General features: G+C 37.2%; 1 protein-coding gene across 4 annotated transcripts in view; it reads left to right on the forward strand.

The window, feature by feature from the left end:
• Window positions 1-3,324: 3,324 nt before the first annotated feature.
• Window positions 3,325-21,441, forward strand: part of ankrd52a (ankyrin repeat domain 52a) — a 68,058-nt gene continuing 49,941 nt past the window's right edge. For all 4 annotated transcript variants that reach the window (XR_009826700.1, XR_009826702.1, XR_009826701.1 and 1 more), the window contains exons 1-12: window positions 3,325-3,497; window positions 8,722-8,802; window positions 8,905-8,983; window positions 11,198-11,268; window positions 13,458-13,658; window positions 13,724-13,811; window positions 17,826-17,968; window positions 18,055-18,267; window positions 18,340-18,418; window positions 20,533-20,647; window positions 20,731-20,813; window positions 20,885-21,002. Coding sequence is in view for 1 of the 4 variants with exons in the window: in XM_062052505.1 (XP_061908489.1) it covers window positions 3,471-3,497; window positions 8,722-8,802; window positions 8,905-8,983; window positions 11,198-11,268; window positions 13,458-13,658; window positions 13,724-13,811; window positions 17,826-17,968; window positions 18,055-18,267; window positions 18,340-18,418; window positions 20,533-20,647; window positions 20,731-20,813; window positions 20,885-21,002 (1,298 nt within the window). In the remaining 3 variants the exon portion in view is untranslated. The remainder of the gene's footprint in view (window positions 3,498-8,721; window positions 8,803-8,904; window positions 8,984-11,197; window positions 11,269-13,457; window positions 13,659-13,723; window positions 13,812-17,825; window positions 17,969-18,054; window positions 18,268-18,339; window positions 18,419-20,532; window positions 20,648-20,730; window positions 20,814-20,884; window positions 21,003-21,441) is intronic.

Consider the following 21,441-nt stretch of genomic DNA (forward strand, 5'->3'; position numbering starts at 1 on the left):
CAAAACTGTGCCATGCACTTTATACTTAGGAACAATTGTCTGCACAGTTGCTCTTTGAAATGGCTCCAAGTGACTTTCCTGACTTGTTCAAGTCAATGATTCGTTTTTTTTCAGATCAGTCCTGAGTTCCTTTTGACTTTCCCATAGTGGCGTTTGTAAGTGAGTTTAATGACTGCATCACATGAGTTCTATTTAAATGTGCTCACAGAAGTCAACAATCATGACCACTCACATGAAGGTAAGAGGCCATGGAGCTCATTTGATTTGTTTGTAGCTTTTCTACTTCACCTAAATGTATCATGCATGTTGCTGTATGTATACTTTTGAGCCAGCACATTTGCTCACATTTTCAGTAGACACATAATACATTCATAAAAGAAGCAAACTTCATAAATGTTTTGTGTGAGCAACAAATATGTGCTCCAATCACTACATCACACAAAAATAAGACTTGTAGAAATGATTGGAAACTCAAGACGGCCATGAAATATATAATAAATATGTGTCTGTATATATATATATATATATGAATTTGTGTGTGTATATACTGTATATATGTGTGTGTATATACTATATATATGTGTCTGTATATATATATATATATATATATATATATAATATATGAATTTGTGTGTGTATATACTGTATATATGTGTGTGTATATACTGTATATATGTGTCTGTATATATATATATATATATGAATTTGTGTGTGTATATACTGTATATATGTGTGTGTATATATATATATATATATATATATATATATATATATATATATATATATATATATATATATATATATATATATATATATATGAATTTGTGTGTGTATACATTGTGTTTATATGTATACATTTTTCTGTATGTATAAACGTGTGCATATGTGTGTACAATGTGTGTGTGTGTGTGTGTGATGTGTGTGTGTGTGTTTATACCGTATATATGTGTGTGTATATACTGTATATATGTGTGTGTATATATATATATATGAATTTGTGTGTGTATATACTATATATATGTGTGTGTATATATATATATATATATGAATTTGTGTGTGTATATACCTTATATATGTGTGTATATATATGAATTTGTGTGTGTATACATTGTGTTTATATGTATACATTTTTATGTATGTATAAACGTGTGCATATGTGTGTACAATATGTGTGTGTGTGTGTGTGTGTGTATATATATATATATATATATACATATATATGAATTTGTGTGTATATACTGTATATATGTGTGTGAAAATATATGAATTTGTGTGTGTATATACTGTACATATGTGTGTATATATATATATATATTTATATATATATATGAATGTGTGTGTGTATATACATTGTGTTTATATGTATACATTTTTATGTATGTATAAACGCGTGCATATGTGTGTACAATGTGTGTGTGTGTGTGTGTGTATATATATATATGAATTTGTGTGTATATACTGTATATATGCGTGTGTAAATATATGAATTTGTGTGTGTATATACATTGTATTTATATGTGTACATTTTTATGTGTATGTATAAATGTGTGTACAAGTGTGTGCGTGTGTGTGTGTGTGTGTGTATATATATATATATATATATATATATATATATATATATATATATTAATTTGTTTGTGTATATACTGTATATAAGTGTGTGTGTATATATATATATATATATATATATATATATATATATATATATATATATATATATAAATATGCACTACTGTTCAAAAGTTTGGGGTCACCCAAACAATTTTGTGGAATAGCCTTCATTTCTAAGAACAAGAATAGACTGTCGAGTTTCAGATGAAAGTTCTCTTTTTCTGGCCATTTTGAGCGTTTAATTGACCCCACAAATGTGATGCTCCAGAAACTCAATCTGCTCAAAGGAAGGTCAGTTTTGTAGCTTCTGTAACGAGCTAAACTGCTTTCAGATGTGTGAACATGATTGCACGAGGGTTTTCTAATCATCAATTAGCCTTCTGAGCCAATGAGCAAACACATTGTACCATTAGAACACTGGAGTGATAGTTGCTGGAAATGGGCCTCTATACACCTATGTAGATATTGCACCAAAAACCAGACATTTGCAGCTAGAATAGTCATTTACCACATTAGCAATGTATAGAGCAGGGGTCACCAACCTTTTTGAAACCAAGAGCTACTTCTTGGGTAGTGATTAATGTGAAGTGCTACCAGTTTGATACACACTTAAATAAATTGCCAGAAGTAGAAGAAGAAGTATAACAGCCAATTTGCTCAATTTATCTTTAACTCTATGTTATTATTAATAATTAATTATATTTATCTTTGTGGAAACACTGATCATCTTAATGATTTCTCACAATAAATATATATAGAAACAGATAAATATCAATATGCAACACTTTATTTATATATTTTCTCTAAGTGCACATTTTTCAAATGATCACTTCTAAGACAGTCTTGGGAAATCACAATATCCCATTTTAACTAGCTAGCCACTAACATTTTTTAACAAATCATGAATTACTTTGCACCATGTTTGTACAAATAATAACTCATGTAAAATACAAAAGTCAACTCTCAAATTTTTAAATAAATCATGTCACACTTTGAACTGGACACCAAATCTGTTATCTGTTTCTTTGTCAGTTAGTGAAGACCAAGTCTTTCAAATATTTTCTTGGATTTTCAAATTCTATTTGAGTTTTGTCTCTCTTAGAATTAAAAATGTCGAGCAAAGCGAGACCAGCTTGCTAGTAAATAAATATAATTTAAAAAATAGAGGCAGCTCACTGGTAAGTGCTGCTATTTGAGCTATTTTTAGAACAGGCCAGCGGGCTACTCATCTGGTCCTTACGGGCTACCTGGTGCCCGCGGGCACCGCGTTGGTGACCCCTGGTATAGAGTGTATTTCTTTAAAGTTAAGACTAGTTTAAAGTTATCTTCATTGAAAAGTACAGTGCTTTTCCTTCAAAAATAAGGACATTTCAATGTGACCCCAAACTTTTGAACGGTAGTGTATATATGTGTGTATATACTGTATATATGTGTGTATATACATTATGTATATATTTTTATACAGTATGTGTACAGTATATATACATAGTATATATAATTTATATACCTATAGTATGTACGTGGAAAAATGGTTAAGTAGCAAGTAAAAAAAATAAAAACGGTTTGACCTTCTGAAATGAAACGCTTCATTTAATAGGCTGTAGTTTGCCTTTCGGCCACACGATGTCGCCATTTCACCCACCAGAGCTCGGCGTCATCCGCCGCCACGCCTGCAGGCGGAGCAGCGGTCGGGCCGAGCAGCGTCGTCAAAGAGACAACAACAGGGACACACTCGGGAGCTCCAGTCTTCTCCGCCGTGCAAATGGATGTTTTCTGAGAGGCGGACACAGCACAGCCCCGCGGTATCACCTCCACGTTTCAGCCCCATGAAGGAGCTCCGTCCCGGCTGAGTTTGGGAGATGGGGGTACTCAACATCGCAGACCAGGTACGCCGACACTGGGGCGCTGGCTATTTGCTGGCCGCCTCTTGTGCGCAGCGTATTACGTCTTCAACCGCAATACCCAATTATCCTGCCTGTACGCTCGCAACTAGAAGGATATTCCCGCAGTGTGAAATCACCTGCGTAATCGATTACTAGTATCGCGGTATCGCACTGTTAGCTTGCGGCTAATCGATTTGGCTTCATCCAGGAAGGTGAATCGCATCGCTGTGTGGTGTAGGCCTCAGCCCGGGGGGCGTCTATTTACTGGGCGGCACTCGCTTATTTGTTCATTTAACGCTAACATAACATTGCTAGTGCAGTAAACAAAACTAAAAGTTGCATTTGCCAATTTATAAAAACATTTTAGTCGAGCTTGGTTTTTTCCATCTTTATTGTAAATCGCTGCAATGTTAGCATAGCATCTTAAAGTCACCCCAGTAATTGTGACAATGTTTTATTATTAATAATTAATAGTATGTGTTGCATGTATTATTATTAATCATTCATATTATGTGTTGCGTGTTTTATTATTGTTAATTCATAATATGTTGCATGTATTATTATTATTAATTCATATTATGTGTTGCATGTATTATTAATTCATATTAAGTGTTGCATGTTTTATTATTGTTAATTCATAATGTGTTGCATGTATTATTATTATTAATAGTATGTTTTGCATGTATTATTAATCATTCATATTATGTGTTACATGCATTATCATTGTTAATTCATAATGTGTTGCATGTATTATCATTAATTCATATTGTGTTGCATGTATTACTATTGTTATTAATTCATATGTGTTGCATGAATTATTATTATTAATTAATGTGTTGCATGAATTATTATTATTAATGTGTTGCATGTATTATTATTATTAATTAATATTATGTGTTGCGTGTATTACTATTATTATTAATTTATATTATGTGTTGCATGTATTATTATTATTAATATATATTGTGTTGCATGTATTACTATTATTAATTCATATTATGTGTTGCATTTATTATTATTAATTCATATTATATGTTGCATGTGTTATTATTATTATTATTAATTCGTATTATGTGTTGCATGTATTATCATAAATTCATAATGTGTTGCATGTATTATTATTATTATTAATTCATATTATATGTTGCATGTATTATTATTATTAATTCATATTATGTGTGGCATGTATTATTAATTCATATTATGTGTGGCATGTATTATTACTATTAATTCATATGTGTTGCATGTATTATTAATCATTCATATTATGTGTTGCATGTATTATTATTGTTAATTCATAATGTGTTGCATGTATTATTATTAATTCATAAATGGTTTCATGTATTATTAACTCATATTGTGTTGCATGTATTATTATTAATTAATGTGCTGCATGTATTATTATTAATTCATATTATGTGTTGCATGTATTATTATTAATTTGTATTATGTGCTATATGTATTATTATTAATTCGTATTATGTGTTGCATGTATTATTAATTCATATTATGTGTTGCATGTATTATTATTATTAATTACTAGACGAGGCAATTCCTGAAGGAATTGCGTGTGAATGCTGAAGTTGAAGTGAAATACTGACAGAATGTAGTATGAATGTAATGTAAGAATAGTCTGAATGTTGGAATGGTTTGAATGTTGAAGAGTTTGAATTTCCAAGAAAAACGGAATTTGGTTTGGAACTTGGTAAAGTGTTAGTTGGTTGAGTGGAATGTGTTGATGTTGGAATGGTTTGAATCGGTGGAAAAATTTGAAAATGGCGGAAGTTTGAAAAATAGCCAATTCATTTTGAATTGGGAAAATGTCCCTAAAAACTGGGAATTCTTGGAAATCCGGGAATTTTTTTAAATTGTTGAACAGGCTGAATATTTTGGAGTTGGAACGGTTCGAATCGGATGAAAAATGTGGTAATTGTGGAACTTTGAAAAATGGGCATTTCCTGGACATTTGAGAATTTTGGGAAAAGCCGGATTTTGGGGAAAATGTTAAGACTTGAATGTTCTGAATGAGTTGAAATGGTTGGTGTTGGAGTTTTTCAAATCGGTCGAGAAACGTTGAAGTCGTAACATTTTTAATTGAGAAATGGTTTTAAGGAATTTCGGGAAAACTTGAGAATTTTTCCAGTGTTTTTTGTCCTGATTAAGAGGAATGTTTGGATGGTGGAACGGTTGAAGTGGGTTAAAAAATGTGGAAGGACTAGTCGCCAGAAAAAATGGAATTCCTGGAATTTTATGAAACTTGGAACAATGATAGTTTGAATGTCCAGGATGAGTGGAGTGTGTTGAAGGTGGAATGTTTTGAATCGGTGGGAAAATTTAGAAGTGGTGGAAGTTTAAAAAATGGGCATTTCATGGAAATTTGGGAATTTCGGGAAAAGCCGAATTTTAGGGGAAAATGTTAACAGACTTGAATGTTCTAAATTAGTTGAAATGGTTGGTGTTGGAGTTTTTCAAATCGGTCGAGAAACGTTGAAGTCGTAACATTTTTAATTGAGAAATGGTTTTAAGGAATTTCGGGAAAACTTGAGAATTTTTCCAGTGTTTTTTGTCCTGATTAAGAGGAATGTTTGGATGGTGGAACGGTTGAAGTGGGTTAAAAAATGTGGAAGGACTAGTCGCCAGAAAAAATGGAATTCCTGGAATTTTATGAAACTTGGAAAAATGATAGTTTGAATGTCCAGGATGAGTGGAGTGTGTTGAAGGTGGAATGTTTTGAATCGGTGGGAAAATTTAGAAGTGGTGGAAGTTTAAAAAATGGGCATTTCATGGAAATTTGGGAATTTCGGGAAAAGCCGAATTTTAGGGGAAAATGTTAACAGACTTGAATGTTCTAAATTAGTTGAAATGGTTGGTGTTGGAGTTTTTCAAATCGGTCGAGAAACGTTGAAGTCGTAACATTTTTAATTGAGAAATGGTTTTAAGGAATTTCGGGAAAACTTGAGAATTTTTCCAGTGTTTTTTGTCCTGATTAAGAGGAATGTTTGGATGGTGGAACGATTGAAGTGGGTTAAAAAATGTGGAAAAACTAGTCGCCAGAAAAAAAGGGAATTCTGAGAATTCCTGGAATTTTTTGGAACTTGGAAACATGATGAGTGGAATGTGTTGAAGGTGGAATGGTTTGAATTGGTTAAAACATTTGAAAATGGTGGAAGTTTGAAAAATGGCCAATTCATTTTGAATGGTAAAAAATGTCCCGGAAAAATTGGAATTCTGGGAATTTTTGGAATTTGTCAAGGGAAAGCCTGCTATTCCCAATTAGGCTGAACAGTTTGAAGTTGGAAGGGTTTGAATGTGGGAATTGTGGAACTTTGAAAAATGTCCCATTAATTTCAATTGGAATTTCATGGAATTTTGGGAAAAGCGGGATTTTTTTTGGAAAATGTTAAAAGACTTGAATGTTCTGACTGAGTTGAATGATTGTTTTGGAATTTTTTTAATCGGTCGAGAAAAGTTTTTAATTGAGAAATGGTATTAAGGAATTTCGGGAAAACCGGGAATTTTTCCAGTTAAAAAAATAACTTAGTTTTTTTGTCCTGATTAAGAGGAAAGTTTGGACGGTGGAACGGTTGAAGTGGATTAAAAAATGTGGAAGGACTAGTCGCCAGAAAAAAGGGTCAAGAAGGGAATTCCTGAAATTTTTTCGAACTTGGAAAAAGGGTAGTTTGAATGTCCAGGATGAGTGGAATGGTTGGAATCGGTTGAAAAATGTGGGAATTGTGAAAGTTTAAAAAATGGACAATTAATTTTGAATGGGAAAAATGTCCAGGAAAACCTGGAATTCTGGGAAATCTGGGAAAATTTTTTAGCTTGAAAAAATAATAGTTTGAATGTCCAGGATGAGTGGAATGTGTTGAAGGTGGAATGGTTTGAATCGGTGGAAAAACGTGAAAATGGTGGAAGTTTGGAAAATAGCCAATTCATTTTGAATGGGAAAAATGTGCCTGGAATTCTGGAAAATCTGGGAATTTTTTTTAACTTGGAAAAAAAGGTAGTTTGAATGTCCAGGATGAGTGGAATGTGTTGAAGGTGGAATGGTTTGAATCGGTTGAAAAATGTGGAAATGGTGGAAGTTTGAAAAATAGCCAATTCATTTTGAATGGGAAAAATGTCCCGGAAAACCTGGAATTCTGGGAAATCTGGGAATTTTTTTTAACTTGGAAAAAGGGTAGTTTGAATGTCCAGGATGAGTGGAATGTGTTGAAGGTGGAATGGTTTAAATCGGTTGAAAAATGTGTGAATTGTGAAAGTTAAAAAAATGGACAATTCATTTTGAATGGGAAAATATGTCCCGGAAAACCTGGAATTCTGGCAAATCTGGGAATTTTTTTAACTTGGAAAAAGGGTAGATTGAATGTCCAGGATGAGTGGAATGTGTTGAAGGTGGAGAGGTTTGAATCGGTTGAAAAATGTGGAAATAGTGGAAGTTTGAAAAATAGCCAATTCATTTTGAATGGGAAAAATGTGCCTGAAAACCTGGAATTCTGGAAAATCTGGGAATTTTTTTTAACTTGGAAAAAGGGTAGTTTGAATGTCCAGGATGAGTGGAATGTGTTGAAGGTGGAATGGTTTAAATTGGTTGGAAAATGTGTGGATTGTGAAAGTTAAAAAAATGGACAATTCATTTTCAATGGGAAAATATGTCCTGGAAATCTGGGAATTTTTTTTTACTTGGAAAAGGGGTAGTTTGAATGTCCAGGATGAATGGAATGTGTTGAAGGTGGAATGGTTTGAATCGGTTAAAAAATGTGAAAATGGTGGAAGTTTGAAAAATAGCCAATTCATTTTGAATGGGAAAAATGTCCCGGAAAACCTGAAAATCTGGGAATTTATTTTTAACTTGGAAAAAAGGTAGTTTGAATGTCCAGGATGAGTGGAATGTGTTGAAGGTGGAATGGTTTGAATCGGTTGAAAAATGTGGAAATGGTGGAAGTTTGAAAAATAGCCAATTCATTTTGAATGGGAAAAATGTCCCGGAAAACCTGGAATTCTGGGAAATCTGGGAATTTTTGGAATTTGTCAAGGGAAAGCCAGTGATTTCTGAATAGGCTGGACAGTTTGAAGTTGGAACGCTTATGAATCGTGTGAAAAATGTGGAAGGTAGATCGCCAAAATCTGTAGAAGAAGAAGTTGAAGAATAATAAATGGTGTAGAAAAGCATGTGTGAATGTTTTGTATCATTCTCACAGATATTGTGCATGATGTGTTGCAGCCTCCTCTGGTCCAGGCCATCTTCAACCGCAACGCTGAAGAAGTCCAACACTTATTGCACAAGGAGGATGTCAATGCACTGGTAAGCTGTCATGCTAGAGCAGCGACAGGAAGGACAGGAAGTGGCATCATGATGGCTGGGGAGTTCATTTTTTTGCTCTATTGTGTTTTAAAAATGAAACAGGACCATGAGCGCCGTACGCCGCTTCATGCTGCTGCCTGCATGGGGGACGTGCACATCATGGACCTGCTCCTTGAGTCGGGTAAGAAGCACTAAGATTTACCATGAATTGATTAACGTGGACCCCCGACTTAAACAAGTTGAAAAACTTATTGGGGTGTTACCATTTAGTGGTCAATTGTACGGAATAAGTACTGTACTGTGCAATCTACTAATACAAGTCAGTGTTTCCCATAAACTGCCAAGATACCTGTGGCGGTGGGGGCGTGGCTATGGGCGTGGTCATCATGACATCATCGAGGAATTTGCATAATTTACTACAATGATATGATTTTCTCTAAAAAGGCTAAAAAAAATTATACTTACTAATTAATAACAGTTTTGTTTTAAACGTCCATCCATCCATTTTACAATATAATTACAATACTTTATGTACATATTTATATACAGATTTGAACAATAAGTTATTCACTGAAATATATTTATTAATTGTGGTTCTTACAAAAAATATATCTTATAAAATATAAAAGCTAAAATGTCTCTTAAAGCTCTGCCCCTTTAATTAGTGCATACTAAATAATTTAACTTTAGCCTACTACTACAACCATATTATTTACCAGCAACATAAAGTGAAACAGAGGCAGAGGTGTCCTGCCACAGTCAGTAACAAATAAACAGAAAACAGTAGTGGTCAAATACAAATAAGGCAACAAGAGAAGTATCCTACACTTCTCTTTTGTAAAGTAAATCTGAACAGCCTATACGGGCATCTACATCAACTATAGGATTTGCCTGAGAAGCTGGACAGGACAAAAAAAACAACAAAACATTTTTTTTTTTTTGTGGCGGATGTAATTCTTTCGTGGCGGGCCGCCACAAATAAATGAATGTGTGGGAAACACTGCAAGTTTCAATCAATCAATCAATTTACTCGTATGAAAGAGTGGAAGAACACAATCGGAGATTGAACGCGTCTGTTTCAGGGTCAAACTGTGGACATTTTAACATTGTCTTTAAATGTATGTAATGTATGTTAGTACCGGTACCAATATTTTGGTACCGGTACTAACATATATTTTGATACTTTTTGGTACTTTTCTAAATAAAGGGCACCACAAAAAATGTCATTGTCTTTATTTTAACAAAAAATCTTAGGGTACATGAAACATGTTTATTATTGCAATTTAGTCCTTACATAAAATAGTGAACATACTACACATCTTGTCTTTTAGTAGTAAGTAAACAAACAAAGACTCCTAATTAGTCTATGCAGTAACATATTGTGTCATTTATCTACCTTATTTTGTCAACATTATAAAGGACAAGCTGTAAAAATTGATTATTAATCTACTTGTTCATTTACTGTTATTATCTGCTTATTTTCTGTTTCAACATGTTCTATCTACACTTCTGTTAAAATGTAATAATCACTTATTCTTCTCTTCTTTGATACTTTACATTAATTTTGGATGATACCACAAATGTAGGTATCGATCCGATACCAAGTAGTTACAGGATCATACATTAGTCATATTCAAAGTCCTCATGTGTCCAAGGACTCGTTTCCTGACTTTATAAACATCAAATGAATTTTTTTTAAAGGAAAAAAAATTTTGTGACGATAAAAAATATCAATGTAGCATCAACTAGATACGCTCCTGTACTTGGTATCATTACAGTGGATGTCAGGTGTAGATCCACCCATGGCGTTTGTTTACATTGTGACGCCGGTGAGCTATTGTATCCTCCTATGGTGTGTAGTGAAGCATGTTTAGCTATTCCTCGTCCTCCAGTGATAATCGTACTTGTAAGAAACATACTTTATTTGTCGCCATGGAAGCAAGGATTAGTGATCTAGAAGTAGTTAAAACACTGCAGACTGCGGATGGACGTTAACTTCACCTCTATCTTTAGTTTTTGAGCCAAAATGCGTCCGTTCTCCCTTTTCTGTCTACACACTGTGTCTGCTTGTAAGTACTCTGTGTGTGTGCGCTGCTGAACATGCTCCTCTGCTCGTAAAACCAGCAAAGTCACAACATGAGGACAACGCGCCGTCATGCCCGTTAAAAAAAATGGAGGGTGGTTTGGACCGGTACTTTTTAGAGGCGGTATAGTACCGAATATGATTCATTCCGGTATACCGTATATAACCCTAGTATGTAATCTAAGAAACGCAACTGTCTTATAGAGGATCTTTGTTTTTTTTTGTAGGTGTTTAAAAACAAGTGCTCCTCTCATGTAGAGGATCTTTGACGGGTGCTCCTGATGTCTTACTATTTGTATTTTGTTCCCTCAGGTGCCAATGTGAACGCTAAAGACCACATATGGTTGACCCCTTTGCACAGGGCCGCCGCCTGCAGGAATGAAGTAAGCCAAACCCTCAATGACGTTTTTGTTTTTTTAAAATTCTCAATAATTTGTATCTGCTCCATGTTAAAATGTAATGTTAGCATGTAGCTCACATAATTACACTCACGTTGCTAACCTATCAAGATGTTAAAATGTAATGTTAGCATGTAGCTCACATAGCTATGCTAGTGTTGCTAACCTAGAATTATATTAAAATGTAATGTTAGCATGTAGCTCACATAGCTATGCTAGTGTTGTTAACCTAGAATTATATTAATGTAATGTTAGCTTGTAGCTCACATAGCTATGCTAGTGTTGTTAACCTAGAATTATATTAAAATGTAATGTTAGCATGTAGCTCACATAGCTATGCTAGTGTTGCTAACCTAGAATTATATTAAAATGTAATGTTAGCATGTAGCTCACATAGCTATGCTAGTGTTGCTAACCTAGAATTATATTAAAATGTAATGTTAGCATGTAGCTCACATAGCTATGCTAGTGTTGTTAACCTAGAATTATATTAAAATGTAATGTTAGCACTTAGCTCACTTAACTATGCTAATGTTGTTGATCTAAATTATGTTAAAATGGAATGCTAGCATGTAGCTCACATAGCTGTTATTTTGCTAACCTAGCATGATAAATATAATGTTAGCATGTAGCTCAAATAGTTACACTCGCGTGGCAAACCTAGCAAAATGTTAAAATGTAATGTTAGCATGTAGCTCACAAAGCTCCGCTAGTGTTGTTAACTTATAATTATATTAAAATGTAATGTTAGCATGTAGCTCACATAGCTATGCAAGTGTTGTTAACCTATAATTCTATTAAAATGTAATGTTAGCATGTAGCTCACATAGCTAGGCTAGTGTTAACCTAGAATTATGTTAAAATGTAATGTTAGCATGTAGCTCACATAGCTATGCTAATGTTGTTGATCTAACATTATGTTAAAATGGAATGTTAGCATGTAGCTCAAATGTTACACTCACGATGCACACCTAGCAAGATGTTAAAATGTAATGCTAGCATGTAGCTCACAAAACTCCGCTAGTGTTGTTGACCTATAATTATATTAAGATGTAATGTTAGCATGTAGCTCAAATAGCTATGCTAGTGTTGCTAACTAAAATTATATTAAAATGTAATGTTAGCACGTAGCTTTCATAGATATTATACTAGTGTTGCCAACCTACAATTGTATTAAAATGTAATGTTAGCACATAGGTCTTATAGCTATGCTAGTGTTGCTAACCTAGAATTATATTAAAATGTAATGTTAGCACGTACCTTTCATAGCTATTATGCTAGTGTTGCTAATTAGAATTATTTTAAAATGTAATGTTAACACATAGCTTTCATAGCTATTATGCTAGTGTTGTTGATTAGAATTATATTAAAATGTAATGTTAGCACATAGCTTTCATAGCAATTATGCTAGTGTTGCTAATTAGAATTATATTAAAATGTAATGTTAGCACGTAGCTTTCATAGCTATTATGCTAGTGTTGCTAATTAGAATTATATTAAAATGTAATGTTAGCACTTAGCTGTCATAGCTATTATGCTAGTTTTGCTAATTAGAATTATATTAAAATGTATTGTTAGCATGTAGCTTTCATAGCTATTATGCTAGTGTTGCTAATTAGAATTATATTAAAATGTAATGTTAGCACTTAGCTGTCATAGCTATTATGCTAGTTTTGCTAATTAGAATTATACTAAAATGTAATGTTAGCATGTAGCTTTCATAGCTATTATGCTAGTGTTGCTAATTAGAATTATATTAAAATGTAATGTTAGCACTTAGCTTTCATAGCTATTATGCTAGTGTTGCTAATTAGAATTATACTGAAATGTAATGTTAGCATTTAGCTTTCATAGCTATTTTGCTAGTGTTGCTACCTAGAATTATATTAAAATGTAATGGTATTAGTTAACATTAGCATCATTATTATTGAATACCAGACATTATCATGAATTATTTACCCCTACTTGGGACCAGTTAGGCACACCTACCTGCTTGTTGCTAGGCAGATTTCAAAAGGCTCAAACCTAAGAAGAAGTCAGATGGACAAAACAATCTGGATTCTTGCTGAAGTTTAAGCTAAGGTCTGTTTTCACTTTTGGAGGAATTGTACCCGCTCGTTTTGTGACTGTCAATATGACAAGACGACCCCTAACGGTCCCTGCCGTGTCCCCAGAGGGCCGTGGGTCTGCTGCTGAGGCGCGGCGCCGAGGCCAACGCCCGCGACAAGTTCTGGCAGACGGCGCTCCATGTGGCCGCCGCCAACCGGGCCACCCGCTGCGCCGAGGCCCTGCTGAGCCAGCTGAGCAACCTGAACATGGGGGACCGCACCGGGCGCACCGCCCTGCACCACGCCACTCAGAGCGGCTTCCAGGAGGTAGGGTGCACGCTTCCCACGGGGCTGGAACGTACTTCCCCGCACTAACTCCGCCTCCTTGCCAGATGGTGAAGCTGCTGCTGAACAAAGGCGCCAACCTGAGTGCCATCGATAAGAAGGAGAGACAGCCGGTCCATGCCGCCGCCTACTTGGGTAACATTTTTATCTCCACACTTGAGACGCCATCTTAGCATTCCGTCCCTCAAGCCAAGAGTGTATTTTTACCTCTTCCAGGCACCACTTAAGTTTGTTTTTTAACCACATGCAGAAGCTTTCGGGGGGGCGTGGCCTAGGCAAAAATTAACATAGACGCCCACTTTTTAGCCTCGGGACCAATTTAGTCCCATTTGACTCCCAAAGGAAGCACATATTTTTAATATACTGTAATCCTGACTTCAATCTAAGCTTACTTGACAGAGGAGAGTTTTGTAGTCAGGCAGGCTTCACTACGGATCTTAAAATAAAACATGGTTCTATAGACAAGAGGGATGTAAGTTGAATCTAGGGTTGTCCCGATACCAATATTTTGGTACTGGTACCAGCACCAAAGTATATTTCGATACTTTTCTAAATAAAGGGGACCACAAAAATGGCATTATTGGCTTTATTTTAACAAAAAATCTTAGGGTACATGAAACATATGTTTATTATTGCAATTTAGTCCTTAAATAAAATAGTGAACATACTAGACAACTTGTCTTTTAGTAGTAAGTAAACAAACAAAGACTCCTAATTAGTCTGCTGACGTATGCAGTAACATATCGTGTCATTTATACACCTATTATTTTGTCAACATAAAGGACAAACTGTAAAAATTGATTATTAATCTACTTGTTCATTTACTGTTAATATCTGCTTATTTTCTTTTTCAACATGTTCTATCTACACTTCTGTTCAAATGTAATAATCACTTATTCTTCTCTTGTTTGATACCACTAATTTAGGTATCGATCCGATACCAACTAGTTACAGGATCATACCGTATTTTCCGCACCGTAAGCCGCCCCGTGTTGTAAGCCGCACCTTCAATGAATGGCATATTTCAAAACTTTGTTTACCTATTAGCCGCCCCGTGTTATTAGCCGCACCTACGCTACGCTAAAGGGAATGTCAAAAAAACAGTCAGATAGGTCAGTCAAACTTTAATCATATATTACAAACCAGCGTTCTAACAACTCTGTTCACTCCCAAAATGTAATGTGCAAATGTGCAATCACAAAAATATTAACACTCAAAATAGTGCAGAGCAATAGCAACATCAATAACTCAACGTTGCTCATACGTTAGTGTCACACAACACACAAAATAAACATTTAAAGCTCACTTTCTGAAGTTATTACTCATCCACAAATCCCTCGAATTATTCTTCTTCGGTGTGCTTCACTTGTTTTTTGACACCTTCTGTGATGTGGACGCGCATGCAGTCATAGATCAACAGGGACAGAGCTGTGTGAAAAAAGTCACCCTGTCTCTTCGCTCATTTTTTCTTCATCCATCCATCCCTTCGAGTTAGCTTTTATGATGACGCCGGCTGGAAAGTTCTCTTTTGGCAAGGTCTTCCTTTTGAATATCACCGTGGGTGGAAGTTATGGCCATTAGCATGGCAAGCTGGAACCACAGTGAAGGACGACTTCTCATTCCCTGTGGTGCGAATATTCACCGTACGTGTTCCCGTTGTATCCACAGTGCGGTTCACATGAATATCAAAAGTCAGTGGAACCTTGTACGCGTGTCTCTTAGTAGGAGACATTTTGTGGTCTTTACAGAAACACACAAATGAAATGAAAGGTAATATCCGCACGCTTCTTCTTCTACGGGGGCGGGTGCTCACCTTGGCGGTTGCTTACAGTAGAAGAAGAAGCGCTTCCTCTTCTATGGGGGCGGTTGCTTACCGTAGAAGAAGAAGCGCTTCCTCTTTTACGGGGAAAAAAGATGGCGGCCGTTTACCGTAGTTGCGAGACCTAAACTTTATGAAAATAAATATTAATATTAATCCATATATAAGGCGCACCGGGTTATCAGCCGCACTGTCAGCTTTTGAGAAAAATTGTGGTTTTTGAGAAAAATTGTGGTTTTTAGGTGCGGAAAATACGGTACATTGGTCATATTCAAAGTCCTTGTGTGTCCAGGGACTCTTTTTCCTGAGTTTATAAACATAATATGAATTTTTTAAAAGGAAAAAAAAAAAGTCCTCCTTTTTGTGCAATACCACATGAAAGTGCTTGCTTTTTGCCATCTTATTTGTCCAGCTTCCATACTCCTTTTTAAGATTAAAGATTAAAGTACCAATGATTGTCACACACTTTTTATACACTTTACAAGAAATACATTGGCGGCAAACTCCGTAGCTTGCTAGCTTGTGCGCAATAGCTTTCTGAGACTCTTATTTTGTCAGCACAGGCAGGATGGAGCAGCGCATTTTATTGGGAAGACAGGAACTGTGCGATCTGTCTTTAGGCTTTTGACGGCATGTACGGCGCGAGAGTCTGTTGAAATGATAAGTGTTTCTCGCCTTCCTGTCGGTCGTTTTTTTCTTAATAATGATCCGGCAGCAGCCAGCGTCATCTCACAAGACCCTCGGGTGCCGTGAATGTCAATGAAGTGACAAAAGTGACGCTTTGGTGAAGATTGATAAAGCTAATTTTTAGGTCTATTTTTTTTCATGCCTGGCTGGCGATTGACCGGTAGCTCGTGGTCGAGGGAATGGGCACCCCTGGTTTAAACTGTCGGAATTCCTGCATCAGTCGGGGAAATGTAGTGAATTAAAGGCCTACTGAAAGCCACTACTACCGACCACGCAGTCTGATAGTTTATATATCAATGATGAAATCTTAACATTGCAACACATGCCAATACGGCCGGGTTAACTTATAAATTGCAATTCAAAATTTCCCGCCACACTTCCTGTTAAAAACGTTTTATTTTGCTGACGTATGCACGTGACGTCACAAGGACAAGGGAAGTATTCGGAGCCCGGAGAATCCTGTACAACAAGCTCTGTTTTCATTTCATAATTCCACAGTATTCTGGACATCTGTGTTGGTGAATCTTTTGCAATTTGTTTAATGAACAATGGAGGCTGCAAAGAAGAACGTTGTAGGTGGGATCGATCGGTGTATTAGCGGCTGGCTATAGCAACACAACAAGGACTTAGCAGACGCCTAGCCGATGCTAGCCGCCAAACCCACGGATGAAGTCCTTCGTCGTGCCGTCGATCGCTGGAACGCAGGTGAGCACGGCTGTTGATGGGCAGATGAGGGCTGATGAATGGGCAGATGAGGGCTGGCTGGCGTAGGTGGAGCGCTAATGTTTTTATCATAGCTCTGTGAGGTCCGGTTGCTAAGTTGCTAAATTAGCCTTAGCGTCGTTAGCAACAGCATTGTTAAGCTTTACCAGGCTGAGAATTATTAACCGTGTAGTTACATGTACATGGTTTAATAGTATTGTTGATCTTCTGTCTATCCTTCCAGTCAGGGATTTATGTATTTTGTTTCTATCTGCATTTGAGAACGATGCTATCACGTTAGCTCAGTAGCTAAGTGTGTCACCGATGTATTGTCGTGGAGATAAAAGTCACTTTGAATGTCCATTTTGCGTGCTCGACTCTCATTTTCAAGAGGATATAGTATCCGAGGTGGTTTAAAATACAAATCCGTGATCCACAATAGAAAAAGGAGAGAGTGTGGAATCCAATGAGCCAGCTTGTACCTAAGTTACGGTCAGAGCGAAAAAAGATACGTCCTGCACTGCCTCTAGTTCTTCACTCTAACGTTCCTCATCCACGAATCTTTCATCCTCGCTCAAATTAATGGGGTAATCGTCGCTTTTTCGCTCCAAATCTCTCTCGCTCCATTGTAAACAAAGGAAAATTGTGAGGAAAATTACCTCCTGTGACGTCACGCTACTTCCGGTACAGGCAAGGCTTTTTTTATCAGCGAGCAAAAGTTGCGACCTTTATCGTCGATTTTCTCTACTAAATCCTTTCAGCAAAAATATGGCAATATCGCGAAATGATCAAGTATGACACATAGAATGGATCTGCTATTCCCGTTTAAATGCAGTGTAGCTGATGAGATGATGTCACATTTGAATCTCCCCCACGTGTCAAAACATTGGATATTGTAATATTAAAAACATTGTTATGATGCGTCATGTGATGTCTCGCAGGTCATGCGGAGGTTGTGAAGCTGCTGGTGTCGCGCGGCGCAGACCGGAGCTGTAAGGACAAGCAGGGCTACACGCCTCTCCACGCCGCTGCCGCCAGCGGCCACATCGAAATCGTGAAGTACCTGCTGAGGATGGGGGCGGAGGTAAGACGTCAGCCATCTTTTTTTTGGGAGAGAGAGAAGTCGACTTGAACGTCACAACCTTTTCTTTTTCTTTTTTTTACTCGAAGATTGACGAGCCCAACGGTTTCGGGAACACGGCGCTCCACGTGTCGTGCTACATGGGGCAAGAGGCGGTGGCCACCGAGCTGGTCAACCACGGAGCCAACGTCAACCAGCCCAACAAGTGCGGCTACACGCCGCTGCACCTGGCCGCCGTCTCCACCAACGGCGCCCTCTGTCTGGAGTTGCTGGTCAACAACGGGGCAGACGTCAACCAGCAGGTCGGTGTGAAATAGTCCTTCTTTTTCTCCGCACAACTCTCTGCCACCAACTTGGTTTTGTGTTTGCAACAGAGCAAAGAAGGGAAGAGCCCTCTGCACATGGCAGCCATTCATGGACGCTTCACACGCTCGCAGATCCTCATCCAGAACGGTAACCGCTTCTCATGGCTACTTTTGCATCACATCTTTGTTACAGCTCGGGTTGTACGATATACAGGTACTAGTATAGTATCGCGGTACTAATGAATCAAAAACGGTACTACACTCTGTTTGAAAAGTACCGGCTCCCCCTTTTTTCTTTTTTTTTTTAACGGCATGACGGCGCGTCGTCGTGTCATGACATTGCTGGTTTTACGAGCAGAGGAGCATGTTCGGCAGCGCACACACACAGAGTACTTACAAGGAGACACAGTGTGTAGACAGAAAAGGGAGAATGGGCTCATTTTGGCTTAAAAACTAAAGGTAAAGGTGACGTTAAGGGCTGCAACAACTAATCGATTAAAATTGATTATAAAAATAGTTGCCGATTAATTTAGTCATCGATTTGTTTGATCTATGCTATGCGCATGCGCAATGGCTACTTTTTAATTTTTTTATAAACCTTTATTTATAAACTGCAACATTTACAAACAGCTGAGAAACAATAATCAAAATAAGTATGGTGCCATTTTTTTCAATAAAATACTGGAAAGGATAGAAATGTAGTTTCTAGTCTCTTTTATCCGATTATTAATCGATTAATCGAAGTAATAAATCGACAGATTCATCGATTATCAAATTAGTTGTTAGTTGCAGCCCTTTTGAAGTTATAACACTGAAACGCCCTCAGGAAGAGGTGCTTCAAAACATGGCTAGCTAGCTAGCAGCTAACGTCCATCCGCAGTCTGCAGTGTTTTAGCTACTTCTAAATCACTAATCCTCGCTTCCATGGCGACAAATAAAGTGAGTTTCTTACAAGTATCATCCCTGCAGGACGAGGAATAGCTAAACATGCTTCACTACACGCCGTAGGAGGATACAAACAAATGCCATGGGTGGATCTACACCTGACATCCACTGTATTGATACCAAGTACAAGAGCGTATCTATTAGATACTACTATGATTACATTTTTTATCGTCACAAAATCTTTTTCCTTTTCTTTTTAAAATTCATATTATATTCATAAACTCAGGAAATACGTCCCCGGACACATGAGAACTTAAATTACTGTATGACCAATGTATAATTATGTAACTACTTGGTATGGGATCGATACTTCATTTTGTGGTGTCACCCAAAAATAATGTGAAGTATCAAAGAAGAGAAGAATAAGTGGTTATTACATTTTAACGGAAGTGTAGATAGAACATTTTAAAACAGAAAATAAGCAGATATTAACAGTAAATGAATGAGTACAAAAGCCAAAAGCAGTGAAGTTGTCACTTGTAAATGGTAAATAAAAAGAGAATACAATGATTTGCAAATCTTTTTCAACATATATTTAATTGAATAGACTGCAAAGACAAGATATTTCATGTTCACACTGAGAAACGTTTTTTTTTTTTTTGCAAATAATCATTAACTTAGAATTTAATGGCAGCAACACATTGCAAAAAAGTTGTCACAGGGGTATTTTTACCACTGTGTTACATGGCCTTTCCTTTTAACAACACTCAGTAAACGTTTGGGAACTGAGGAGACACATTTTTGAAGTGGAATTCTTTCCCGTTCTTGCTTGATGTACAGCTTAAGTTGTTCAACAGTCTGTGGTCTCAGTTTTGGTATTTTAGGCTTCATAATGCACCACACATTTTCAATGGGAGACAGGTCTGGAATACAGGCAGGCCAGTCTAGTACCCGCACTCTTTTACTATGAAGCCACGCTGTTGTAACACGTGGCTTGGCATTGTCTTGCTGAAATAAGCAGGGGCGTCCATGATAACGTTGCTTTGATATGTTGCTCCAAAAGCTGTATGTACCTTTCAGCATTAATGGTGCCTTCACAGATGTGTAAGTTACCCATGTCTTGGCCACTAATACACCCCCATACCATCACACATGCTGCCTTTTTACACTTTGACCCTAGAACAATCCAGATGGTTACTTTCCTCTTTGGTCCGGAGGACATGACGTCCCAACTTCGCTGGTTTTGGGTTTTGTAAAACCACTCGGCCCTTGAAGACACCTTGTAGCTTGAGAACGTGCGTCGGGCCGCAAATGGCGCCCGGGCCTCCCGTTTGGTCAGCACTGTTGTAACGTCAAGTGATTGTTGTGCCCTATCAGGTGGCGAGATCGACAGTGTGGATCGATATGGCAATACTCCTCTCCATGTCGCTGCTAAGTACGGCCATGAACTGCTCATCAGCACTTTGATGACCAACGGCGCCGACACGGCCAGGTAGCAACGGCGTGACGCGAACAATGTCAAGTTTGTGTCATCAAAAAGCCGTCATTGTCTCTTTTGTTGTGTGCTTCCTTCAGACGCGGGCTCCACGGAATGTTCCCCTTGCACCTCGCTGTGCTCTACGGGTTTTCAGACTGTTGTCGCAAGTTACTCTCCTCAGGTTTGCGCCGCACATGAAATGGCCGCGTGAAAGTCGCCGTGATTGTCGTCACCTGACCCGTCTGCTCGCAGGTCAGCTGTACAGCATCGTCTCCTCCATGAGCAAGGAGCACGTGCTGTCGGCAGGGTTCGACATCAACACCCCGGACAACTTTGGGAGGACCTGTCTGCACGCTGCTGCCTCCGGAGGGTAAGAGGAACACCTGCCGTGTAATGACGGGATACAAATGTCCATATTAAATACTCCGTGACTTATGGATAATTCGGTGCTTATCCTTGCCCGTTTGATGGCAGCCATGTTTTTTCCACATTAGAATATCCCAAAGACTGTAAAGTCAGGCCTTCAAAATAAAAGCAAGCCAGTAAAATAACAATTTCACCACAACCTAGCCGGAAAATCTTTCTTGCATTTCCTATTTTCCATTAAATCTCCCTTTTTATAAAAAAAAAAAGAAAAAGTTGGACAGTTTTTAAAGATGCTAAACCCAATGCAATGCAAATCGGTATACCGTATTTCCTTGAATAGTCGCAGGGGCGCTAATTAATTTAAAACCCTCCTGTCACTCCGTTTACCGGAAGCCGGCGGGATGGCCGTGCATGCGGTAATTATTTTAAAACCTCTTCTCACT

The sequence above is a fragment of the Entelurus aequoreus genome, linkage group LG07, assembly GCF_033978785.1.
Source record: "Entelurus aequoreus isolate RoL-2023_Sb linkage group LG07, RoL_Eaeq_v1.1, whole genome shotgun sequence".
In the NCBI taxonomy this organism is placed as follows: domain Eukaryota; kingdom Metazoa; phylum Chordata; class Actinopteri; order Syngnathiformes; family Syngnathidae; genus Entelurus; species Entelurus aequoreus.